The following is a 27,196-nucleotide window of genomic DNA, read 5'->3' on the forward strand; positions in this document are numbered from 1 at the left end:
CCCTCAGTCTACAGAGCAAACAGGACCATGTGAGGTGCTAACCAACGTGCTTTATTTTAAGTTTTCCACAATCATTAAGGATTTTGTTTGAACATTAAGGATTTTTTTTTTTTTTTAACTTGATTGATCAAAGTTCCACATTCAACTGGTTTTGGCGATTTCGGTTCAACCCCCTCGAGTCCCCACCTGCCACATGACCCCAGGGTAACCCCCATAGGGTAACCCCAGCAGCTGTGGTGGGTGAAAAATCTCCCTGCCAGCCCTCCCACCTGGCCCTGGGGGTTATCAGCAGCACAGGAGCAGGGGGGATGCACTGGATCCCTACCCCAGGCCAGTTCATCTTGTCAGCTCCACAGTTTACATTATCAGAGAAACCTGTCCCAGAACAGGGATTCAGTCACTCACCTCCATAAAACAAGAATCAGATCCTTTATCATTCAATCAACTATTTCTGTGACTGATGATTTAAGTTTAATACTTTAGATCCTTACATAAAATAAAATAAAAATAATCGGATAAAATGGTGATTAAAATCACAGTCAATTTGCAATGCTTTCATTGAAAGTACCCAAGCGATCTGATTTTAAAAGGCGTTAAGAATCAAAGCCTATTTTTAAGAAATGTCAATAATATTCCAATGCAACTTGTCCACTGACCTGTGACTCAGCGGGTCATTTGTGAGTGAGTCAATCTCACAAACCTAAGACTGGCCACAGTTACCAACGGTGAGACACCACCGATGTCCAAAGTTACGTCAGAAATTAATTTGGTCCCAAACCCCATCCATGGACTCAGTGCAAAGAACCAGGCAGCAACCACTGTGCCAGGTTTTCAAAACACTGAACGTTTGGAAACAAACTGTGGCCTTCCAGTTTCCAAAGCATGGAGCAATGCACCGAGTCCTACCAACACATCTCCTGAGTCATCCCTTCACACACCAACCTGAAGAAATAGTCTTCATCCTCCATGAGAGAATCACTCATGAGATGGCAATGAGACCCCATCCTCACACCCTGCCAGAAGCACCCGGCCACACCGCCTCCTCCCCGGCCAGATTCTGATACACTCACTCACATTGGGTTGCACATAAATAATCCAGTTGCCTCCACCCTGTTCCCAGGGCTGGTCTCCAAAACGAGGTAGGGTATCAGAAGCTAGAGCAGCAAGGCTCGCCAGCTCTCATGGGGGGACAGGAATCTACCCAAAGATGCTCCATGCTTACAGGTTGTCCAGTTAACAACCACCTATGACAGAAGGACTCTGGGAGAGTTGGATTTGTACCTGCAGAAGGTGGGGAAAGATCTCCAGAGAAAAAAACAAATAGATGTTGTGACACTGACCAGGATTTCTAAAAATAAAATTAAACCAGAAGGTCCCACACAGTGTGAGTGGCCACGTGGCTTCTCCTCCTGTGCAAACTCTGATGATTCCAGTGCCCCAGTCCTAAGTGAGTGAGTCCTTCCCCAGGGGTGGCTTTGTTCATATTTTATTTAGTGCACTTAAAGTGACATTTTCTACAGCTGTCACAAATGAGGTGGCATTTTCTGCATGGATGTTGGCCCATGCAGGGAAGGTCCCCAGCTGGAAGATGCTCTTGGCCCATGTGTTCATAGCCAAGCTAAGAAGCAGAACTCCCATAAGATTCATGAGCAACCCAGTTCTTGCCTACAAAAGAAATACAAAGACAGCTGTTGAGTTTAGACTGGACATCTACAGCATGTGAAGCATGAAGCTATTTGAATGCAAACATTATAAAAACTGAAGGCTTAATTGCTGTTAATATTAGCAACATCTTAAGCAGGCTTAAAGCCACAAAGGCCACTCTGCAGCTGCTTACCAAGCTTTGATCCATCAAAAACTTTAACATCTGTTTAGCCTCAGGAATGTGAGCAGGAACTGGGACTAAGCCTAATTTCACTCATAAGCTTTATTTTACTGAGCTGGGGAACATTTCCTGCATCCAGAAACCTATGAAAGTTGAGCTGCTGAGACTAGAGGAATAAGAATAGGGGCTGGGGGATGCTGAGCACATTCAAGACCACTTTTGTCACCATTTGGAGCCATGGTGGCTCCAAATTTCAGCTTCATAAGAGCTCCTTCCATCCTGTGCCTTCAAACACTGTTGATACTTCTGTCTTCTCACTTTGCTACATACTGAAGTACTAACAATGCAGAAAAATCCATTCTTTAAACACTCAGGCTGATTGTTTTCATTATTTTATGTGTCTAAAGAAACTTACCATATCCTTGACCATCAAATGTCCAGAGGAAAACGCAATTGAGTTGGGAGGTGTTGAGACTGGCAACATGAATGCATAGGAGCATCCTATAGTTCCTGGTATCATTAAATAGAGGGGATTTACTTTCAGACGAATGGCCTGGAAAACCAGAAAGGAACAGGAATTGCACCTTGGAGATTCGAGCTGCCAACAGATGGATCAAAGGATCCAGTGGAGTGTGCAGAGCCCTATCCCACACTCTGTGATAAATAATCACTTATCTCACAACAAAGTCTGAAGGTTACTATCCCTCAGTGTCCACATTATGCTACAGGGCTTGTTGCTCCCAAGGGTTTTGAAGAGCCCAGGAGCAGGAGAACTGCCCAGTGCCTGTCCCAGCACAAACCCAAGACAAACCTGCCCACCCAAGGGGCAGAGCAAGGAAGGGGCAGAGGACGAGCTGGTCTTGCCATGGGATGACCTTACCAGCTCTGCCAAGACAGGCAGAAAGATGATAATAGTGGCTGTGTTGCTGGCAAACTCTGTGAACAAGGCGATGACAACCGTGATGAGGATGACGGCCACGGGCGGTGGCACACCCTCCAAGGGATGCAGACGGCCTCCTATCCACACAGACAAGCCAGACTCCTGCAGAAGGGGAGAGCAAAAACAGGAGTCGTCCTCCTGCATCCCTGCAGGGAAACTGATCCTCTCCTAGAACTTGTCCTCAGGATGTCTCACAGCAAGCAGCTTGCAAGGAGTTGTAACCTCCCCAGTTATCTGCTGTGTATTGTTGTCACTTGGAGTTGAGAAATATGTCCTTTGAGTGTGATCACTCCATTGATACAAGTTTTCCAAAGCCAAATGAGAACGCCAAGTGACACCCTGATAAAATCCAACCCTGCTGGGCAGGATGATGCCACATGGCATCTGCTGTGGACCTCACCTCACAGCCCTTGGCCATGGCAAAGCCTCCTCCAAGCAGCAGGATGATGTTCCAGGGCACCGTCTCTTGGGCCTTCCTCCAAGTCAGCAAGGGCTGGGTCTCTGTGTTTGGTGCTGGAAACAGAGCAGAGGCCTGTGTCAAACACCCACCTGAAGAGGAGCATCAGTCATTGCCTGACAGAATGATACCATGAGTCTGACAGCAGTGCTGAAGCCCACTGTCCATGAGTTGCTGATCAAACACACACATGGAGTGTCTTGAGTTAGCCAGTTAAAGGAACATTTAACTTAGTATCAGATGTCCAAAAAAACCCCTCAATTCTAGCATTAAAGTTTTCGTTGAGGCTTTCTTGATTTAAAATTTAATATCAGGTTAATTTTCTCTCTGTAACAGACATAAACATTGTCTTCAACGGATGGGGGTCCATGGAAGGAGGAAATTTTCTGCCACTTGAATTATAAAGATGTTATTAATTTTCCATTTGTCATTCAACAGCTAGTAAGTTTTATAGCAGAGAGCTCATCTCCCCTAAAAGCCATTTCTTAATACACGATAAAGTGAGCTCTGTTGTATGGAAAGATGCACTAATGGGACTGAAATTTTCTGTTGAAAAAGGGCACATATTTTATCCACAGGAGGCCTGATTAAACATCTTCCTGTGTATGGACAACACAACAAATGTTGTCAGATGTCAACAATGTCAGAGCAGCTGGTATTTTGTTCCCACAGACCCCAGGCAATGCTCCATCATCCACAAAGGGCTTTCATCAGCCACTTGTCCACACTAAGATCATCTCTTATTCCAAGCAGCTTATGAATTAAAATTTGTATTTCATTTCTACTCAGGAGGGCCAGCCCACAACTTCAAAACCTGCTGGGGAGTTTGGGCTTTAGGAGTTCAAATTCTAAATTATTCTAGAATGTGAAGAAGAGCACCTATATCTGAGAATGGACAACTAGCCCAGCTCTGCCCTCTCAGAGGTCCATGCTCCCCTCGAAGGACAGAAGCTGTTGGGGAGTCAGACACCAAACCTCTGTTCCACAATCAGGTCTGCTGTGGTAAGTGAACACCCATTTCAGGTCACTTCACCCCACCATAGCATCAACCCTGACAGCTACATGAGCAACTGAGACATTCCTGCCATCAGCAGCAGGGCAGTGACTGCTCAGCCTCTGCTGGTACTTCAGAAAAGAAACCTCTCTGGGATCAAATGGCACCTTCAAGGCACACTGCTCCCCACAGCCAGCACTGCTGCTGCAGGTCCAAGGGGGGATAGCTGTGGTTCTTGCTCCATGCCTGCCCTGCCAGGACACAGGCAAGCACAGAGTCCCTGCCTGGAGGGGTCTGCTACTCACCTTTCAAGTCAAACCACCACCTGAAGGAAGGTTTTTGTGAAGGGAAGAAGAACAGTATAATCACAATGGTGATTCCCGTAACCGCATCTGAGATAAACCTGTCCAAAAGCAGCAGAAACACTTGTAAGAAGCACAAGCCTGTAGAATTACAAAGTTTATGAAAACAGGGATTTACCAAAGAAGATTACAAGTTTCCGTCAGGTCTGAACAATGCTTGTTGTTCACAGTTCTTTTTTTTTTTTTTAATTTCCTGTCGAGCTACATTTCTACGATGGCCTGTGAACCCCCCAGAAAAGCTGCCCTGCAAAAGTAAAAACCAAGATCTAATCCCCTCCACACTGATGCTCTGGCTGTTCTGATTCCAGAGTCGTGAAGACAAGTTTCCTCAGCCTATTGCAGGGAGGAAGAGAGACAGAGCCCAAAACATCTTATTTATATGAGCTCTTTGCAAAATGCTCAAACTCTCTGGTGAAAGGCAGGCTCCATCCAGTAAAAAGCTTAAGCATGTGTTAGATTTAAGGAGTTATTAACTCATGAGGAAAAAGTCCATAAGTACTTTGCTATATTAAGGAATAATTTATTAAACTAGGGGTTTATTTGAAAAAAACCCACAAAACGATGAAGGTCTCTTCCTTTAAAAAATAACAACACCCTCTCTGAGCTTTAGCATTCCCTAGCTGCTGTATCTATTCATCTTCACAAGGTATGGCTGTCACAGGGGACACAAACTTGGCAAACAGACAGGATAACATTTGGAAACAGCTCCTGCCATCTCTCTTCAGTCTTCAGGCCTCCAGTGAAATCAGTGGATTGCCTAAAGAACTCAGTATTTCACTGTAAATATATTTATAAACAGCACTCCCAACATTAAATCCTAGGGATGGCCTCAAACAGACACATCCCAATTTCCCATTAGCTTCATGCACCTCCTCTAGGAGACAGAAAAAAACAAAGTTGGTTCTGCTACTTGATGGTCAGTTCAATTTATTCCAGGAAACCTGAGTAACAGTGTTAAGCAACAGAATCAGAAACTCAGGAATCTCAGCTTGGAAATGTTATTGCAAAATGGCACAGTGGAATGGAAAGAGTCTTACCCTGGTGCAAACAAGCTTGCCCAACCTGGAATGAATTTGGGATCCCTGGAGAACAGCATGATTGCAAACATGCAGAAGAAGAAGAAAATTGCCTGTTCTGCAAACCTGAAATGAAAAGAAATGAGATTAAAATGCTCATGGGCTAAAGGGGTGGATCCAAGCTAGGACAAGTATCCAGCTCCTGCTGCAGCATCTTGGCTGAGAAGTGAGGATGATTTTCTAAAAACAACTACAGTGAAACACTGGAACAGATTGTAAATCTATTTGCAAATACTGATGTTTGCCAGCAATTCTCTCTTATTGGAAGACACTAAGGAGAGGCAAGATGGAGACCAGGAATGTCACAACAGCTGGACACAAGGTTGACCCTCTGGGTGTGGCAGAGAGGAAGGGCCAAGCAGCTCCCCATGGTCTTTCCTCTTCCCATGTCCCTCCAGGATGCCAGCCAGGGATGGTGTCACTGCAGCTCAAGCAGTACAAAAGGATGACTGAGATTCAAATCATACATGAGACAGCAGGAACAAATTCCTCCAAGGTCAAAATCTAAACACTGTCCCTTAGACACATGACAAACAGCAGGGTAAAAGGCAATATTCACCAAGTATCTAGGGCAGTTAAGATTTAACCAAGATGATGCTTCAAAATGCTATTTAAAATCTCTCTGAGCACAAGCAGGGGCATATAAGCCCTTGGGAAGAGGCTGCTTGAGCTGATTTTTAGTTATGGGGCTGCTAATCAAATTGGTAGAGCTCAGCTTAATGGACTTTCCCACTCCTAGATCTCAAAGTGGGACTTTGATTCTTTCAGAGACATTTTGCAGGCTGCTTGATAATGTACTGAATGGAACAAATAAACCAATTTCTTTCATTTACAGCACAGGCACAGAGAGCTGTCTTTGAAGAACCACTCCATGTTCCACACAACAGAAATAATTACAATGTCGAGAGCACGACACAAACATCGCTGGATATTCACAGCATTGCCCTGAGTATGAAAATATTATTTTACAGATGGGGAAACACAGACCATTTAAGGATAAAGCCTACAGTTTCAACAGCCTTGGCTGCCCAGAATATCAGTGTATGGTTGGACATATCCAGGGTTGGAGTTCTAGAGATACCCAGCTTTTCCTGCTTCCCCCCCTTTTTTTGGCATCTCTCAGAAGTCTAAAACCCATGTTTCTTTCTGCTGCTTACTCCAAAATATAATCCCCATCATTGCAGTTTTTACCAGCTTTTACTTTCCTTGCTTGACTAGCATAGTTGAAGGAATTATTCAGAAAATAAGAATGTATTCCATGGCATGGATCTGACTTCTTTCTATATACTTTCTCTGGGCTTTAAGGTTTCTTAAAGTATATCCACAATCCATATGATTCATATCCATAATATGATTTGCCAGCCTTCTCAGCAAATTCCTCCTGCTTTGCAGGACAGGTATGCACAAACCTCTGAAATCCAGCCTGTGTTGGTTAGCACCTAACACACACAGAACTGGGTTTGTTCCTGGAGTAGAAAAATCATAAAGAGTAATTAAACAACCCAGCATGAATTCCCTCTGTAAGAGGAATGTTGTTCTTCAGAAGATTTGAGTGCAAGCTGCTATTTGCAATTATTCACGCTAGCAACGGTGAGGAGGCTGGAGCATGCAAAAAGCAAAGTTCAGCAGGTTACAAACAGACTGAGTGGAAATATAGGTGTAATCTTCTTTAAAAAACTCCATTCCCCCCAGTCCTCCACTCTTAAAACAGGATATTTGCAAACACACTTAATTTCTTTCTCATTTCCATCCCAACTTTACAACTCACTTTGTTGGACCCAGTTTCTTATAGTCCTCCTTTATCACCTCCTTGGCTCGGGCTTCTGCATCCACTCTTATATTTGACTTTTTTGTTTTCCAGCCCCTGCCAAGAAACACAATTACATTTTTACATGCCTCTGACCCAAGTGACACATAGGAAATACTGGATCTTCTACTGCAGCACATGGAGGACTCAGTGTCCTTCTCCAGCACTGCTCTGCAAGGTTCAAAGAGCTGAACATCTCTGGCAGCTCAGTTTGTGTTATCTTCAGATTATGAAGACTAACAACGAAAATCTCTGCTGAGATAAAGGTAATAGGCCTTATTTATACTATATATATATTATATACCCTTTGTCTATGCATTCATACAAAGGAGACCCTGCAGAGGTGAGGAAGTTTCCTCTTATTTATATTCTGAACTGTTTCCTCCAGCATGGGCTGTGATTGCCAAATGAAAGTCCCAACATTCCAAGATTTCCTTGTCTTCCTTCCAAGCAAGTTACCTACTTGGGCAGAACGACTAGGAAATAGGGTGACACAGAAAATGAATATGTCCCTTCATTTTTCAAGTCACTTGTAATTTCCTGGGTGATCCCAGGATGCTGCTGAGGATCAACAAAAATGTGAGGAATTTCTAAGTGGCCGGGAATGTTAATGTGCTCCTGGCTAAGCCTCTTAGCCCGGCTGCACTGACTGCACACAGTTTGCTCCTTTGTAGCATGTGCATACAAATGATATATTCATATCTCGCACTTCATCTCCCACCATATCCCATGACACTGAACCTGGTTTCTAACACTGCCTGTGACCTTGATTAAACCTACAACCCCAAATTTCTGTATCAGAGGCATCAGCCCATCCCCGTGGTGCCTGCCCTTCCTTAACACACTTATTGTTTCAAAGGGATGTGTTGGCTGGATGGTCTATATGGCTGAATGGTTGATCATTCAGAAGCTCCTGCACTTCAAGCTCCTGGCCCTTTAATTTCTTAATTTTGGGGAGGTGTTATTAACAGCAGCCTCAGCTCAGCCAGCCCATACCTCAGCCTTTTGCTGTGTTTTGGATTCAAGCAAAGCCGAAACGTCTGCCTGCCTGTGCCCAGCTACAGACACCAAGGACCTGCCCACAGAGAAAGTTTGGCCACTATCCCCAAGCAGTTACAGCCCAAGCATCCCAACAGGCTCCTGTGGAGCCTTGGCTGTACTTGCAGAGCTTTGCAGTGCCTCTTCCACGCACCTCCCCACTGGGGAATTCTGGTATCCGCGCTGGCCCAGCTATCCCAATACAGCCGGGCTTTGTGCTGGCGGCGACGAGCCAAACCAAACACAGAGCATCACGTTCCCTGAGCACCAGAGCCACCCTGCCTTTCACCGGGGGCTTCGGCCTCTTCCCTCACCTGAGGGGCTGGGGCTGTGCCGGCCGGATGCCGGGACCATGCCCAGCCCTCACCATGGGACACGGGAATTCAGGCTGGGCTCCACACAAGCCCTGGCACACGGCAGTGGGAGCCAGCCAAGCATCACACAGCAGCACGCAGAGCCTCCTGAGAAGCCCCACCAGCAAGTTAAGGACAAGCCTTTGGCATTTTCTGGATTAAAACTTTCCCATTGATTTTTCCCCCCCCATGTCTGAGACAGTGTAAATATTTGGACACCTGTTCTCTTTTCCCCCCTCTCCCCCCATTTGCATTTTAAAGTCAAAACAACAATTAAAGACTCTTCTAAATATTACAAATTCTGTACGGTCCCTGGAGGAAGCAAGACTGTTACTATCACTTGTGAGAGTGTGGAGGGGGAAAAAAGGCTCCACATGAGCAGCAGAGCAATGCTGCAATCACTTTAGGTTGTGCACACTAAGGGGTTGCAAGATTTACCGGAAAAACATGTTATTCTCAGTTACAGATTAACACGTTGTTGTAAAATTAAGCCCTGTTGTGAAGTAATCTGTTCCAAACCCAGGTTTTTGCCCCAAGAAGAAATCCTGTCTCTTTTATGGGGAACTAAGATTTTGTCATGATCTCCAAAGCTAGATCTTGCTTTTCCTTCTGTCATTAAAAATCTCCCATTTACCCTCCAGAGGCCAAGGTCAGGCAGTAAAATAACATTTAAAAATTATACATTTAAAAATAATACATACTCTGTACACATATTTCAGTTGGATAAAGTATATGTAACTATGAGATATCTTTAAAACCTTCCTATTGTACATCAGCTTTTTAAAAACAGATGACTTGTTATGGGATGGGCATGCTAGAGTTAGTTATAAATTCCCCCACCTTCCAGGAGATGATCCGGGGTGGTATCAGTAGATTTAGGATGAGAATCATGATGAATATGTATTTCACAATGCTAATATAACCAGAGTACATACATGTGTAGTGAATATCAACATACCTCAGGTTAATTCCTCCATACAGGATGGAGATCCATAGCCATCCCATGAGAAGAAAAATCAGCATTAAAGGAAATGCAAACATAAACCAAGAACCAAAGTTCACCACATCACATTCTGGAAAATAACTAAGCAAACGGGAAAAATCAAGTTAATGCAAGATGGGAAAGCAACCCTCCCATCCACGGGTAAACAAGCATCTGAAATCAGCAGTGAGATATCCCACAAACCTGCCCCTGTGCATTTAAAAACTATCTCTGTGTGTGCCTTAGGAGTTATCTGGGACACAAGGAAATGTGAGGAGCGTTGTGTTGGGACAACCACCAGGACATCCTGCCACCCCCATCTCACCCAGCCCAGCTGTGCAAGCCTGCAAGGAAAGATCTGGAAATCCCTCTCCAGATGGGCAATGCCTTTGTACAAAGATATTCCTGGGCACCCAGGATTAAATCCTGCTACAGAAACTGCTGGAGAGTCTGGACATGAACCTTGCAGGGATGCTGCAGTGCCCAGGACATGCTGTATGTACTTCTTGTAGAGGTCAGCAAAGGTAAGAAATACCTGGGGGCACCTGGGCTGGCACAAATCTCTGCTCCTATGCACATAGGAGGAATCTTTTATGACTGAGAAAACAGGCCAGAAGTAGTGGGTTCATTATTTTTCTTTCTCCCATACAGCAGTAGCTGTAATTGCTCACAAAGCACTACACAGTCTGCTTCACCAGAACAGTTACCAGGTTAACTGTAGGCATGGAGTCAAGTCCCATTAAATTCAGTGGGATTAAAAGCATCAGTGAGGTGAAGCACACATGCTCCAGTTTGGCTGACAGCCTGCCTGGCTTCGCTGGAAACCTGCTTATTAAGTCTAAGGCTGGTGCACTCCCTGCTTTCATTTCCCAAAACGTTCTGGAAGGGCATGAATTTTCCAAACTCAGCACAGAAAGGGATTTCCTACAGGGATGAAGAACATGTCTCTGTCTTGCAGGATTTACAAGGCTCCCCAGGAGAGCCTCCCATACCTCTTCAGCTGTCCCAGAAGGATGAGGTTTGGCGCAGTTCCTGTCAGCGTTGCTGTACCTCCGATGCTGGCTGCGTATGGGATTGAGATGAGGAAACCTTTCCATATGTTTGTTTTGTATTCCTCCTCCTTCTTTAAGTCTGAGAGAGCATCACTGGAAATCTCCTTCTCCTCCGCCAGATCTTTGCTTTAAAATAGTCCAAAAGAGAATCCGGTGAAAGCCCTGGTTTAAATACAGCGCAACCACTTCAGAGCCTTGACAGAAGGAAAATTCCCAGTTTTTAGAAATCCAAGCTACCAGTGTGCTCAAGGACACCTTAGCAGCTCAGTGCTGCAGAGGGGTCTGCTTGGTGAAGTGCCACACAGGACTGTCAGCCTCGCAGAGGACAGAGCACCCTCAGACCCATCCATAGGAGCTGAGTGCCTTGCCCAGCCCCTCAGCAGCTTGTAACCCTGAGCATAAAGTCCAAAGGACTGCCAAAAGGAAAAAGAACTAAAATTTGATAGATTTGAGGAAAGAAACATCTGTTCCTGTGTTCCTGAAAAAGATGCTTCCTTCCCATCCTTGTTATCAAAGCAGGACCACCGCCAGTGTGTAAATCCTGGGGGGTTTTACATCATCGGCTTCACACATTTGATGTTCCTGGGAAAACCAAGGCACAAATCCCCAGCAGGAGACACCTCTGGCTATGATTTTAGAGTGGCTGAAATAAACCTCTGTAATGATTTGAACATGTAGAGGGATGCTGGGCACACAGAGGAGGGTTTTTATCATCAGGCTGCTAGTGACTGGGATGTTCGGTATAATCGAAACATTGCAACGATTGAATTTCAAATTCCTAACACGTGGTCTAGCTCAGGGGATAATTCTCTCTCAACTCTCTTATACAAACTTTATAGTTAACTTACTCCTCAGTACTTGCCAGAAACTGCATCTCAGTTGGTACAGTGTAAAGTTTATTCTGCTGAAAAGATGCTGAAAAAGAAAGATGAGGACTTTAAAACAGTTCAAAGCATCTAGAAAATTCTCCTTGAACCAAACAGAGGGACAGAGGAAACAGCTACCATTTTAGAAGAGGGGCTGTGCAAATGAAGGGTGAGCTCACACCAAGGGGATGGGGTCAGGAGCACCTGGCAGGGATGAACAAGCCCACCTCTTCCTGCCACTGCTCCAGCCCCACCACAGCACCCAGCTTCTCCTCCAACACCCAGGCACTTGGTCCCTTTACTGCTTTTGCCACAGGCTGGGCTTTGGGATCCTCTAACACAGCCAAGAGTTCCAGGGCATCCCTTACCAAGTCATGGGTTTGGGGTGGGTTTTTCTAGGGGAGGAATAACCATAAGTCATTCTTAGGAAGAAACACTGTTGGGCCTGGTTGTATCTGTAAGGCAGGTTCCCCAAGGCACAGCAGGAGCACTTCCTGTCACTGAGCTACATTCCCATTTTACACCCTGCAGACATCTAGAACAGTCACCATAAAGCTGTAATTCCTTCTTTAAAGGCAAGAGTGAGACACATTTGGGGATTAGGTTTTGTACCAGGTCCTCCAAAAGCCACCCTGACAGCAAGAACCATTCCAAGCCCATCATCCTCTCCACAAATGACAGACCCTGCAGGTTGAGGAGCCAGTCCCAGTAAACTGGGAGCTGCACACCCCTAAACCACACCAACCCACAGGAGCACCCAGAAATCAAAAGATGGAAATGCAATACAATCACTCTCTGTTACCAGACCTGACATTAAGGCTCGTGGCATTTGTGGCCATGGCTTGACCTCCTGAGGTTGGGAGATGTGCTATCAAACCCCATTTCCCATGTTCCTGGCAGGACTGGAGCACTTGTGGGTTTTATCCACCTTCAGCACACGTGGTCCTTCCCCACCACTGCTGGCTCTGCTGCCTTTCCTTCTGCTCTCTGTGTGCTTTTGGGTCCAGAGGTTTGTGTGCCTGCACTTCCCTGGGCTCTGCAGACAGCTCTATACAGAACCCAATTCCTGCCACTCAAGCAGTCCCCAAATTTCCTTGCACCTCTTCTTAGCCCAAAACCTGATCCCCTTCCACCCACAATGACCTAGAGATCTAAAGCATGGAGAGAAGCCAGCAGCCAAAGTCTCAGGACTCACTCACGTGTGTGCCAAAGACACGGTGCTTGTTCCAGCTCAGTGAACCAGGGATTTTTGCAATGTCATGTTTTACACATCGCTAATTTACTGAATTGGAGTTAATTGGCTTGGACACACACATGCTGAGCTTTCATCCCAACCTTGCCACAATGAAAGGATGTAATTAGAAGGATGAACATCAACCCATGGTTGACTGTTGATCCCTCAATGGATTTAGCCCAAAGGCTCTTAAAATGCTGTCCCACTCAAGCCCAGTCCTGGCTCTGCAAAGACATTTCATTTTACCTCAACATTGTTCAATTTTTTTCCCTGCTAAACTCAGACTACAATCCCATCTGGGCAGGACCATCTGTGATTTATCTTTCAAGGAAGGATTGCAAACGTAACCATGCAAAGGAAAGCGAGGCATACTGCAGAGCTTTTCCTATGAAACTTGTAAAAAAGGAATTGAAAATTATTACAGGTCCGTAAGTCAGAAAAGGCCAAAGATAACAGAGTTTGGACCCAGCTGTACACACCTCTCACAGGGCAGTATGAGGATTCTGTGGCCATTTCACCAAAATAACTCACTTACCTTAGAGGCAGAAATGCTTTTCATAGATAATTTTTGCTTTAATGACATTTTTACTGTTTCTGAAAGGTTCAGAAGACCTGAATAGGACTATTTCTACCCACTGAGGGATGCAGGCAGCAGTGCTGTGGCCACACCCTCCAGCACAGCCTGGGATTAGCCAGTCAAACCAGGCAGCAGTGTCCAAAAATGCACATGTCCCACCTGCTCCTTTAGAGACATTATTTCCAGGTCTGTGACTCAGAGTTACACCTCAAGCACTGACTGCAGTTTATCTTGAATTTGCAGAATATTCTCTACGAAGGAAAAAAAGAATGGAAATATTTTCTTGTGATTTTTACCTGGAGATATTTAAGGTGCTCAGAGAAATGAAATATTGCCAATGATGGGTTAGTGGGCAGAAGCAGGAGAGAGGTCAGGCTCACTGACACAGCAGCTGCCAGCTTGTCACACACCTATTGCTGGAGATGTCAGACAGAATTGCGGGGAATCTATAATCCACCTCCAAAAGGAAAATTCTGGAAGCTGAAAAATGTCTGTTGGTGTTAAATTTATAACCCTGCTTTGATCCACCAGAACCAGCTGGGACTTCAGCCCCCCAACCTCACTACTGCTCTCTTGCACCAGAAACCAAGAGTGTCAAAATGAACAAATGACTACACCCAGTTTTAGCTGTCAATGACACAAGAATGTAAATATTTGCTGATCTGTAACATGCTGCCCACGTGGCTGGGCATGGACATAGATGATTGAAAGTCTGAGATTTTCTCATCAGGAAAAAAGTGTCACCAACCGATCAGAGATCACTTAAATTCTGGCACTGCGTGTGTAAGCAAAGCCCTATACAAAACTGGTTTCACACACTTGTTGAGATTTTTTTCTGTAAACCAAGTGCTTTGAAACATCACATATTCTTTATTATATTTTAAATTATTATTTTTAACCACTCAGATATTTTTTAGCCTCATGGACTCTACTACATTGTTATGAAACCAAGTCAGTTTGCAAACTGATCTTATCACATGGCATTGTACAAGTTTCCTTCCACATACAGCTCCCTTCACAAATAAATCTTTTTGGAGCACAGATCACGATTCAGATAGATTATAAACATTTAATAAACTATGAAATGAATATACCTTCTTCCCATCTGTACATCTCCACTCCTAAGTGTAACATGAGATTAGTCACTTTTGACTGACTTCAGGTTTAGGGCTTCCTTCAAGGAACTCAGCTTTGCTCATCCATTCAGAAAGATTACAGAAAAGGATGAGTCCACCTTGGGACACTAAATTTCAAATAAAAAGTCTACATGAAAACACGCATTTTGATGTACAGAATGTTGTACATTTTACAGGTGATTCCTCCTTCACTTGTATTTATGACTTTCAAAAGCCTCTATCTCAAAAAAAAAAAAAAAACAACAAACCAACATCATCACACCATCACATGGTATTTGCAAAGCATCACTTTATTCATTCTTCTACCTGCATGCCCCTCCCTTCCCTTTTCTGGTTTCTCTCACCACTGCAAGTGTTGTGAGTCAAGGATGTTAATTCCGTGCTTAACAGTGTCTAGGACAAGGGGGGAATTTTCCTTTTATGTGTTCCCAAACTCTACTGTATTTACAGCCACAACTACACAGTCAGTTTCAGAGGCTGGGGTCAAGAAGGTTAAAAGCAGACTGACAAAACACAGAACAGGAAATTATAGCAAGGAAATCCGTGGGATTGATTTTAATAGATGTGAACAGTCAAAAATTCATAAAGCAAATGTGATAAAGCAACTTGGAGTGAAAATATCTCATGATTGTTAAACATTTATGATGAATGATTAATTATATCTTTATTAGAGTGTGCACATGTTTGAGTCTTCTTCTGGGGACTCCTTTATCTTAGGACTCAAGGGGAACCAAAAAGCCATTGCTTTTAAATCACAGGCAGATGAATTACTAATTAGTGCAAGAAGAAGCAGCAGAAGAAGAAGCTGTGACTACTGCTCCAGCTATCAGCAGTAGCTACAAAGGGGATGTCAGGACATCATTTCTGGTTTGCTGTTTCTCATCACTGTCTGCCAGAAGCCCAAAGTTCTGGTAAATGACTCGTGAAGAGAAGGCTGGAGGAAGGCCTTACCTGGCCACATACCCCTGACCTGTCCTCAACCTGCTCAAGAACAACACCAAACAGCAGCATCAAGATGGAAAAAAATCACAAAGCACTTCATAGATAGATATTTAACCTGCCAGCCTTCCCTTGAGTCCTTGCTTTCCCCCCCAGCTCAGGCTCCAGTTCCATGGGTGAACAAACAGGAAAACAAGAGGAGAACACACATGTCCCAAGAGCACAACAGCTCTGTGTGCCACAGGGAGGGACCCACCCTGCACCATCCCATAGCACTCATCTGCCCCTTCTACAGCCCTCCCTGGCTCCAGCTGTCCCCCAGCAATGCATCCCTACAATTCCCACCACCACTGTGCCACAGAGCTGGGCTTTAACCTGTGCCAGCAGCAGGTTTATGGAGCAGCTTGGCTGGGCATTGCCGCTTTTTGGTTTTCCAGGCCACTCATAAGCATTGCCTCCTGCATGACATGAGAAAAGGGCAGGATAAAAGGGAGTTTTCTGCCAATATTCTTCCACCCTGGGAATAAAGTATGCAGTAAAGTGGGACCAGTCCTGAGATCGAGCTGCAAGCTCAGGAATGTGGTATTTGTGCCAGTGAAGTTGATAAAACAGGGAGATTCGAGAGCAGCAGGGCAGATCTCAGCCGGCTTGTACTACTTGCCCTGTCTCAATTACCTTGGTTTTCTTCATTTTCCCTGTTCATATCCTTAGATGTGTCTTTTTCCCCAAAGAGGCTTTTTAAAATTGCATTTGCAATTGGAAGCATCATAGCAGTGGAGGCAGTATTACTTAACCACATGGACAGGAAAGACGTTGTCAACATCATCCCTAAGATTAGTCTGAAAGAGAGAAAAAAGGAAAAGCTGAATTTCTTCAGTTTGGCAAGTTCTCTGACACATTAGGAGGCTCATGTGCAGAGATAACAAAACCAATACCCAAAAGGATTTCTATGACTCTCCTGAAACTGGATGGAGCACAAGCATGGGGCTGAACCAAACAATTCTCCCTGTGCTCCACTGGCCCAGGGGCAAAGGCAAACAGCTGAACAAACACAATAAGCTGGAGAAAAGGAGGTGTGGACACCCCCCACTGTAGGAGCAGCAGAGCCACTTCCCAAGCACCTTCAGCTCACATCCCCCATGGAGAACCCCCTGCTCCCATAGTCACCTGGCTGGCTGGACTCCCACCAACATGAGCACCCGGAGTGCAATCCTGCGGTGTAAATTCCACTCCTCAATGGCCGAGGCCATGATTAAACCACTGAGGAAGAGGAAATTGGTGTCTAAAAAGTATTGTGGGCAAACTTTGTTAGATGGGAGGATCCCCAGGAAGGGAAAGAGGACGATGGGCAGCAGAGCTGTCACAGCCAAGGGCAGCGCCTCCGTGCACCAGTACAGGGCCATCAGCAGGATCACATAGAGACATCTTCCTTCCTGCAAAAGGAGGAGAGGAAAAGTGAGACTTGGCATTACAGAGACATCTTGTCACCTGTCACACTTAGACAAGCAAAATGCTCCATTTACTCCCTTAAGGACAGAGTATTTCTCCCAAATCATTTCCATCAAGTACAACGTCTTCCTCCTACATTGTGTAAGGGGTTCAGGACTGATATGAGACCACAGCAAAACCAAAACCCTCCGTGATTGCCTGAGCTTCCCACATGCTGCAGGCTCACAGGCATCAACCAAGGAACCTTTGGAGAGCAGGAACTGTCCCACAATGTTGAATTAGGGCTGGCATTGCTGCTAACATCCTCAGGTGTCCCAGTATCTGACCCACTTAATGTTTGTGCTTTCCCTTCAACTTCCACAGGCCATGCTCTGCACGGCTATGCAAAAACAGCCTTGGGAGATGGATGTTCCACACATTTGCAATAGGCAGCATGCAGAAAAGCTTCTTTTCTTGAATCAGAGTCTCCCAAGAGATTTGTGAGAACCCATTCCATGGCAACCCATCCCAGCCCCTATGGAAATCAGTAAATCAAGCACCCTGGTGTCACACCACTTCCTGGGGGCAGGAATCACCCGGCATCACCCCAGCCTTGGCCAAGGCTGGCAGAAACCCAGTGCCCTCACACTGCAGTGTGAATTCATCCATCCACCCAGGAGGCACAAACTAGACCAAAGCCATTTGTCACGACAGCCATGGCCAAAATAACGAGCAGTGGAAGGAAGTCAGGCGAGCGGCCCCAAGCCCGGGATGGGAGAGCCCTGGGGGAGCCCAGCACAGAGCTGGGCTCGGTCACGGCGGGGCTGAACAGGGATATTGTCAGCAAGCACAGGGCAGAGTGCCCACAGCACTATAAATAACTGCTGAGAATCACTTGGAAGCCACAAAACTATTTATTTTATCACTTTTCCAGCTTGTTGAGCGCGTTGAATTGCTACTCAAAGGCACCTCTGTCCTTCTGCTGGGACCTTCCTCCCCTGTACCAAGTCTGAGCTTCTGAGAGGGAGATGATGGCTCTGCTCCCTGCCAAGGCTAGGAACAGCGTGAGCTGGGGACTGTGGGGAGCTCCATTTTGGGGATAATGTGGTCTCAGCCACAGCATTTGAGGGTTCAGCCAGGCACCAGAGCAGGTGCAGTACAACCACCACCTGCTTGTTCACCTATGAACAATTTGCTGCAGGCCTGGGCTGAATGAGGTCAAAACCGATATGGATTTATTGTTCACTACATCTGCAAGTGAGGGTTTGAAAGGTGGACAAAATGATAGAATTTCTGATTTGCTTTTAGCACCCAGGCTTTGCATTCACAAGTGGTCCTGCTAGCAAGGTCCCAGCACCTCAGTGTACACAGAAACATGAGCACACCAGAACTGAGTATAACTGGATTTTTTTTTCATACATTAATTGTACCAGTGTCAATGCCTCATATGAAGTGCCCAATATCTGGATTTAAAGATCACTTTCAGACCTAATTTTAGATGCCAATAAGATGACATGAGAGAGTGTGAAGTAAAACCCTCAGGCTCAGCTCAGCCCTGGCACCTGGCAGCTCTCATGGGCTCCCTGCGCTTCACTTCCCCCAAACCAGCAGGATCAGAGCAGCAAACCTGGCAGTGTTAAACTTTACAAAAATAAAGAACCATGTTTTAAAGTGTTTGCCACTAGATTATTGATTTAATTCCTGTGCCAACTGACAATTCCTCTTTGCTATGGTTCTTTTTATATGTCAGAGAAATAGCTTTGCTCTCATTAAGATCTTTTTCATTTGATTTCCAAAGGCCATATGGATAATTCTTTTCTCCCACTGGAAAAATATTCTTCAGTTTCCTTCAAAGAAAGTTGCACCAAAGTCAACTTCAAAATAAAGACATTTTGGCTCTTACAGGTGTAGAGCAACTGAAAATATTTAACAATGATACAAGAGCATATCAGTGAAGGCTTTAATTGACTTTATGAAATAGAAGATGTACAATTTAGAAAACTAATTATAAGTAATGGGTATTTATTCTCCAGTGTATGGCAAATGTTCTGGAAAACATTGCAATGAGACACAGCATCAATCTAATAACTCCTCTTCACTGCCAGATCAAAAGCCAAGGGGTAAAACTGAAACAGGGTAGAAAGAACTGCTATGTGAAAGGCTTCCCTGAATTTTGAAACCTATATGGATCAACAACAAACCACTTGAAGAAAGCTGTAGTGCTGTTTATCCAATTTATTCTACCCTAAAAGAAGACAAATTGCAGCTATATTGAAAAGATTTTTGAGATAGGACCATCATTGAACAAAAAAGGAACAAGACCACTCCAGAACAACTTTGATTTCAACCAAGCATTCCCCAGAATGAAAAAAAAAAGTCATCAATAAAATGGAACCAAACTCTGCATGAAATTGAAAGTTTCTTGATTTTAAGATATTTTGTAAATGTTAATTAATTAATGCCCCCAGTGTCTAGTATGTTTGGTTAGTACACAAACAACAAATGCTAACAAATGTCAGTAGAATGGTCCTTGAGGGATTTGGCCACAGGTGCCACTGGACAGGCTGAGCTGCACCACTGCTCAGTGTGGCACCATCACCTCCACATGATCTTTATCCTTCCATGCCTTGGCTGCATCCTTGTCAAGACTCCTTCTACTTCTCGTACCTCCCTGCAGCTTTGTATTTATATTTTTCAACAGAATTCTATCAAAGTTAATGGGGGAAAATGGTGGCACATATGAACTTTAAAATGGATCTTGTGATCAGGTTAATTTTATAACCATTTAATGATTTCCAGGGAAGCAGCTTGCAGGTCTGGACTGCAGCAGCTCTTCTTCCTGTTGCTCAAGAGCCTTGGGTTCGACCTCTGCCCCTCCAGACACAGATCTCGTCTTTGCTACACTGAAAGCACCGGGGATTTTCCACACTGGGGGACCTGCTGAGCTATGGCAGAAGAAGCCAAGCCACGAGGTAGTCTCCCATGGGCAGGAGACCTGGTGGTCTCCGGGAAGGGCAGATGAGGTGCCCCGGGGAAAGGAGGCTCTGGCAGGGAATGTGGGTCAGGTAAGGCGAGCTGGCTCACCCAGGCATAGCACTGAGACACAAGCCACCAGTCCTCACTGCCAGCCGGAAAGGGACACCAGGACCTTTGGCTGCCCCTTGTTCCCCATCAGACCCTAGCTTCCACCAGGCAGATTCAGCCCTACCTTGGCACTGCCAAACTTTGGGTTTTCTCCATCAACCTCTGAATGCTGCATGGTCATCACAGCCCCATCAGCCCCACACAGGCTCCATCACCCTATAACCAGGTAAAAGAGTGGCAGACAGGGCTCCTCCAGGACCTTGATCCCAATACCCAGAGAGATTTTGGCTGAATTGGAGCTTTTCAAGCCCTTTTATCCCTCTGCTATCACAAAGAAACATTCTACCTGTGATTTACAGAACTACTTGGAGAAAAAAAACAAACACTGAGTGTTCTCGTGTCACAGCTGTAACTGCTACCAGCCACACTGCACTCACTGCCTGCTCTCCAGCAGGATGGAGATGCGAATCTGATTTCTACTAACCCAGCTCCTGCAAGCATTATGTAATCTGGACATAACCCAAGCCCTGTTTACCAGCCTTCCTGCCAGTGGAGTCGTTTTGCTCCCGCTGGCTATTTGCGGAGTGGCTAGAAAGGGGCCAGTAACACAGGCCCACAAAGCTGCAAGAGCTTCAGGGAATCTATTTTCCACTCCTAAAATGACATAAAGCTTATTAAACACTTTTATTTAATTTTTTGAAGTATTTTGTAGTTGGCAAAACAACAACAACAACAAAAGTCTCTGTTTTAAAATGAGACAGCTGAAGCTCAGATAAAGTGGCAAACTGAATGTGTGGCAAAAAGTCACCAACTCCACAAAGAGCAGCCTGGTAGACTCTTCACTGCTCTTGTCAACTTCCACATGTCCCATACACACAAATATAACATTAACCACCTTGGCTGTGGGTAGCCAGTCCAGCAGCTGTATTGAGCTAATTATGTATTATGATCTCCCCCCTTTTGGGTTTTTTTAAATACTTCCCAAGGGGGGCTACAAATCAGCCTGACCTGTGGTCAGCACCCCTGGTGATCTCCATATTTACTAGGGCTTGTAGAAATACACTCAGTTTACACAATAAACTCTTCAGGCAGCTCTTGCAAAATTATCGTATGGAAGTTGCTTAAATGTATAGATTTTAAAGTAGCCAGGGTTGGATGTATGACATTTTAAATTTCCTTTTAGTTACTGTCACAGTAAAAATATTTATTATCAGTCAACTTCTTATGCTGTAGGATTGTACTATCAGAATTTTGCTCAGTATAGAACAAAAATGGTTCACTGAATGTGGCTTTTTCTGCATTGTCCATCCGGCAACAGATTACCACAGGCTGGGTTTCTTTGATGAACATTTGTGTTCATCACCCTCAACACCCTGACCAGGGATTTCTTCCTCAATTCTTGAGCATCTCTTTTCATGGAACCACAGAAATGTAGTTGCTTGGAAAAGACCTTTACAATCATTGAATCAATGCAAACAGAGGCAGGAATCAGGCAGACGTGTTTTATATGCAGTCATATTTCCCAATTAATATTGACTCATGTCCACTTCCCTTTCCCCTAGCCCAATTATTGCTGCTTTCACATCTTCCCTGTGCCAGCCTGCTCTTTGCCAGGCTTGCCCTCTCTCTGGACTGAAGCTCACAGAGGATGTGGTAAAATGTAGTCACTGCACTTTCAGTTATCACCGTCTTTCCCCACTGAAGTTCTTCCTCTCATCTTCTAACTGACCATTGCTTCCAGTTTTGTGAAACTGGCCTTCCCAAATCACCACTGGCAAACATGGCAGAGATGGACTTTGTGTATGAAGTGTACAGTCAGGCTACAATCGCTCACTTCTCCTGCCAGGCTGCTCTCCAGCCTGCTCCCTACCTGTCCATGCTCCTGCTATGCTCTCCAGCCAGGATCCAGCTCCCCTCCAGCTTGCAGGACACCCCACTCCCATCCCCACTTGCATCACCCCTCTGCCCACACAGACGCCCTTCATGCTCTTTGCTTTCCAGTGCAAGCAATGTAATTTTTCTTCTGGAAGATCTTAAAGTCTCCTTGTTCTAACCAGGAGGACCCATTACATCCAAGTTAATTTTAAATTGCTCTATGGCCACTGAGGAAGTCAAGTCTGTTTTCTGAAGGCACTGGGCCCTATTTGCCTGCTCAGAGCTCCTTTTAGCAGATTTGGCTGCCTCAGCTGTTACCAAGCCAAGAGGCTGTAGACATTGAGTTCATTAGAAGCTGTTGGAACGAGCTCTTTGCACAGCTCATTAAAAGTGCCCCCATGCCCCTTCCAACAGAACAGTTCCTCCAGCCCCTCCTGCCCTGCCCCAGCTCTTTGCAATCATTCACAGCCCTCTGAGCAGGGGGGTCGCAGGCATTTCCACTCACGGGACAAATATTCAGCCATTTCAGCAGCGACCAGAGCGTGAGGTGACACACAGACCCTTGTGCAGAGAACTGGCTCCTGGGAAGTGGCTCCACACAGAGCGTTTCCTTCTGCTGCCTGATGTGATGGACACAAACCACTGTTCCAGACACAGCTTGGGGAGCTCACCCTGAGGTCTCAGCAAACGCACCCACAAAGTGGAAATTTCATTTCTCTATGTAAGAGAAAGGAGGTTGTAGACAAAGCCACTTACACAAGCCTCCCTCTCCACAACCTACAGAGGCCATCAATTAAAAACAAGGGCAATTAACATAACAGCAGCAGTGCCAGCCCTGTCACCACCCCTCTGTGAAGGGACTCCCATAGGGATCTGGAGAAAAACCACTGCAGGGTGACAGCTGGCAGGAGCTTTAATCACAGCGTGAAGATGTGGATGCTGGAGTCCATCACCAGTAAGCAAGAGCAGACCTGATGGATGATTTTTCTCAAAGGATTTTGTTTCCAGGGGGATATCACTTGGGTGTAGGTTTCACTGGAAAACCCCCTGCACCCACATCACAGTGTATCACTCAGAAAGGACATACTAATCCAAGAAGCCATATCCTGTTGTGTTCTATCAGCTTTAAGTCAAGACTTCTCGGTCTCCAGATCCAAGCGAAATGCTGCCCTTGAAGCCAAAGCTGAGGTGGCTTTTTATGGTGGCAATCCCTTGGGAGATAAAAATTGCTGAGCATCCCAGTAGGGAGAAGGTAAATGGTGACATGATTTGGGAACAGATTTTAGCATTGGCAGAGCAGGGAAGTACTGCAGAGGTGTCTGTAAGACACATTCTTGCAAGGGAAGGTTCATCCTGACACCAGCAGAGGCTGAGCCTCACTGCTTTTTATCTCCTACCAGTTTCTGTTACACCCTGCCAGGCAGCATTCCGACCATCCCAGCAGGAGTACAGGCTTCTCCAACTTGTCCAACACCCCCATGTTTCAGATGCTCAAGTACTCAGCAGCATCACGGTTGTTACAGTGACTGCACATCACGCAGGAGCTCCTCCTGCCCCAGCCTGCTTGTCCTGGATGCCCTGCCTGGGACAGACTCCCAGTAACACCAGCAGCAGCCCAGTCAGTTGAGTTCTTGCTGAACACCTGCAGCAGCTCTCACAACCTGGCTGCCCAGGGGAGCACAAGGCTGGACCTGAGCCCCGTGTCAGGACAGACCGCCTGACTCGGGCGGTGCAGCTGAGGGCATGCCTTTGCCATCACGTGCCAGGACAACTTCCACACTCTGCCACCCCGATCCCCAGCCTGCTGGCCCCCGCCTGTTCCTCCCCCTTGCTGTTTCCACACTGTGGTTAAAAGCGTAACCTGCTCCTTCCTCTCCCACAGCCCCTCGCGGCTCGGGCTGCGGACGGGGGGGTCAGGCAAGCTCCAGACGTCAGAACTTAATCCCCTGTTGATGCAACAGCAAGTTTCTTTTCTTGTTGAACAAGTGAGAGAGTTTAGTGTTAAAACCTTGGATGAATCATTGACCCCTGAACATGAACAGATACAACTGCGTACAGGAGTTAACAGCTACAGGTTCCCCCCCATGCCAAACCCTGGGAGAACGTGGGGAAGCTGCAGTTGGACTTGCCTGAAAGGTTGCACTGATTAACACCCATGTGAGCACCCAGGTTTCAACAGGCACCAGCACAGGTACCAGCCAGTGTCACTGCTACCACCTGTGATGCTTTAGAGCCCATGGAGAATGAAGAACAGAGCCCCAAGGCGAGCAGCAGAGCAGCCAGCTCTGCTAGGGTCTCCTTCCTTTACCACAGCTGTATCCCTGCTTTGCCACTCGCTCAGCTGCAAACATTTCCACTTTCCCAACACCATTTTTCTTTAATAAAACAGCGTTGATCAGACCAGCCTGTTCATGAGGTTTTCCATGGACTGCACCCTGGAGCGGGCTACCAGCTCACTGGAGGAGCTCAGTGGATGTGAGCAGCACCATTACACCACAGAGACATTTTTTATTTCTGTACACATACAGAAATCCCTTTTCTGAACATCCAAATCCTGTACAGCCCGTGTGACACTATACACTTCTACCAGCACAGAGAGCATCTAGATCAAAGCCCTTCCCACAGCGCTGGGTTCATCTGTGATTTATTCTCACAATTAACTCCTGCACGTTCCACACACGAGCTTGCACTTAGCGTACAGTGCATCTCCTCACTCTCTAATCCTAGCTCACAATTTTACCAAGTGCGAAAGACAAACAAGATGCCATTAAATACACTTGAAGTCATTTGTTCAGCTATTGAAAATGAATGTAGGGATGTAACTATTCACTTACGAATCCGCAAGGGAATTTAGTACCTGTTGTGCAATGTGTTTTCTGCTCCTTGAGGCAGACATTTAACACAGTCCTATTCATAACTCAGCCAATACATAAAACAGAGAAAAAAAGTGATATTAAATCCAGAGAAATGTCTCTTTTAATGTATGGTGTCACTAAATAAAGCAATGGTCAATCTATGTAATTTTTCATTTTCACTGGTGTATTTTGTATCTCAAACGAGAAGGTTTCACCTGACAAGCACTGTACAGGCAGAACTAAGTGCCAACTTTGTGTCCTTACAGCACCTGAACTATTCTATATTCACTACATACTGATCATTACTTCTTTTCCGATGTAAACAAAGTCATTCTCAAGTGGATCTGAGTCAGAACATGAGGGCAAAATCCTGCTCGCACTGAAGTCAACCATGCAAAATTCCACAGTGACTTCACTACCCCATGGACTTCCACCCAAGGCTCAGAGGTTCCTGGTGCACAAGAGCTGTGTACGTAGGATAGCAACAAAAATCCTCCAGCCTCCAAAGCCTTGCCACAGATTGCTTTATGTGCAGATCACACATGCTAAAGCACAAACTCTAAGAGGAGACCAGTTCTTCCACATTTACAAAACACCACTTATCTTACTCACAAAGCCTTTTCAGGTACAGCACCAAAGGTTCCCCTGAGAGTCACCCAGAGCGGTGTGGGCGGCACTCAGGTCTCCCTGGCATTCCCAGCCCTGCAGCACGAACAGCGGGACAGCTCTGCAGGTCCCTGTCCCACTGCTGGCACCACCACCCGCTGCCACTCCCATCGCTAAGGGGATGGGCCAGCGATGCCAAGCAGACTCTCAGTACCAGGCACTAACCTTCTACCCCCGCTCTGCAAGCCCCCCGCTGGGTAATGCCGGTTATGCCTCAGTTTCCCCAGATGCCATTTGGGCACTACCGATAAAAACTACAGGACACTTGGGTACCAGCAAGAGACACCAATTATTGCCACTGAGCTTGAGATGATGCTGAACCATACGATCCTCCCACCTCCCAAAGTCCATAAAAGAAACATTAAACACAGTTCACGTTATCTATCCCTTCTTCCCCCTATAAACCTGACTTGGACGCAGGATGCCCCCTCCACTCGCACTTTAAGTTGCTGCAAAAGGGAGAGGAGCAGTGGCATCCCACACTCTTCGCTATCCCCTCCCTCCACGGTCAAACCCTGGCAGGCAGCAGGGTGACCCTCCCGAGAGCCAAACACTGAGGGTGCCGAGGCGAGCGGCGGCACGGAGCACCCGCTCCGTGTCCCCAGGGCTGAGCCCCACTTCCCAGGGTGGAACGCCGCTCCATACACCTGGTCCGCGTCCCGAGTCAGCGCCCCCCAGTTTGTGCTGCCGGTCCGTGCCCCGCAGCGGGTGTCCCAGCCCGCAGCGCCCACCCGGGGTTCCGTGCGCGGTACCTTGGGGGGAGGCTGAGCAGGACGGGCACCAGCGCCAGCGGCGCGCACAGCAGCACCACGAACCTCCGCACGCTCCACGCCTTCTTCACCAGCGCCCCCAGCGCCGCCATCCCGCGCCCATCGCCGCATCCACCGCCGCGCACCCGCTTTATCCCCCGGGAACGGCCCTCCCGGTGGGCGGCACCCCCCCGGGATCCCCCGCCCTTCTCCGCCCCGCCTCGCCCACCGGGAGGGGCCCCGCACCGCCCCACGGCACTGCGCCCCGCTACACCGCCTCCCATCCCCTATACCCGCCCTTTATACGGCCCCTATATCCCCCTCCTTTTCCCCATCTCACCACTTCCCAGCCTTTTTTCTTTTTCTTTTCTTTTTTTTTTTTTTTTCCTCATTAAAAATAAGCAAACACAACCAAACAAAAGGTCAGTGGTGTGGAGCGGGATAGAGCCATGGGGAAATAGCGGAAAAGCAAGCGGCAAAGTCTTGGCTCACACAAGTGTGAGCCCCAGCAAGCAAGCGACGAACATATGACTACACCCTGGGTGTCCTATCAGGCTGGACCTTAAGGATGCTTCAAGAGTCAAAAAGAAAACACAAAAGCTGCCCAATTTGAACTCTGAAGGTGGATTTTCTTGCCAGCTCTGCCCTATGTCGGATTCATCAGAAAGAAAATGGGGAGTATGTGGGGCAGGACAGGATCCCCTCTCCTGACCGCAGTGAACCTCAACAAGCGTTGCCGGTCTCATCTGACCGCAGTGAGAGACAAAGGAGACCGAGCTGCTCCGCTATCAAGATGAGCAAGAGATCAAAGCCAAGGGAGCTGCTTTTTGCACTGCCTGTATTCTTGCAACTGAAGGCTAAACAAAGCTGAGTGGTGGGGAGAAAAATGGGAAAGCAAAGA

The 27,196-nt window shown here is 46.3% G+C and overlaps 1 protein-coding gene across 2 annotated transcripts; it reads right to left on the reverse strand.

Annotated features, from left to right (window-relative positions):
• Positions 1-30: 30 nt before the first annotated feature.
• SLC13A3 (solute carrier family 13 member 3) lies at positions 31-26,435 on the reverse strand. 2 transcript variants are annotated; one of them, XM_039563528.1, is made up of 13 exons: positions 26,299-26,435; positions 16,806-17,071; positions 16,314-16,477; positions 11,735-11,801; positions 10,827-11,012; positions 9,811-9,936; positions 7,423-7,518; positions 5,616-5,720; positions 4,522-4,619; positions 3,166-3,278; positions 2,706-2,867; positions 2,241-2,378; positions 31-1,665 (listed from the first exon to the last, which is right to left on the reverse strand). In XM_039563528.1, exons 1-13 carry the CDS (start codon positions 26,425-26,427, stop codon positions 1,480-1,482), a joined length of 1,836 nt encoding a protein of 611 aa, XP_039419462.1. In that variant the 5' UTR covers positions 26,428-26,435; the 3' UTR covers positions 31-1,479. The 2 variants fall into 2 exon arrangements, with proteins under 2 accessions (XP_039419462.1, XP_039419464.1); XM_039563530.1 differs by having other exon boundaries at positions 26,362-26,382.
• Positions 26,436-27,196: the final 761 nt, after the last annotated feature.

The sequence above is a fragment of the Corvus cornix genome, chromosome 20, assembly GCF_000738735.6.
Source record: "Corvus cornix cornix isolate S_Up_H32 chromosome 20, ASM73873v5, whole genome shotgun sequence".
NCBI lineage: Eukaryota > Metazoa > Chordata > Aves > Passeriformes > Corvidae > Corvus > Corvus cornix.

Bases quoted from the DNA above. Each gene is read 5' to 3' on its own strand.
- SLC13A3 (XM_039563528.1), bottom strand. From the start codon at position 26,427: ATGCGGCGATGGGCGCGGGATGGCGGCGCTGGGGGCGCTGGTGAAGAA. The intron at 16,478-16,805 runs GTGACTATGGGA...TCTCTCTTTCAG, and splicing joins GTGGGAGTCCAGCCAGCCAG to ACTAATCTTAGGGATGATGT. The intron at 11,013-11,734 runs GTAAGTTAACTA...ACTATTTTAAAG, and splicing joins TTTCTGGCAAGTACTGAGGA to CAAAGATCTGGCGGAGGAGA.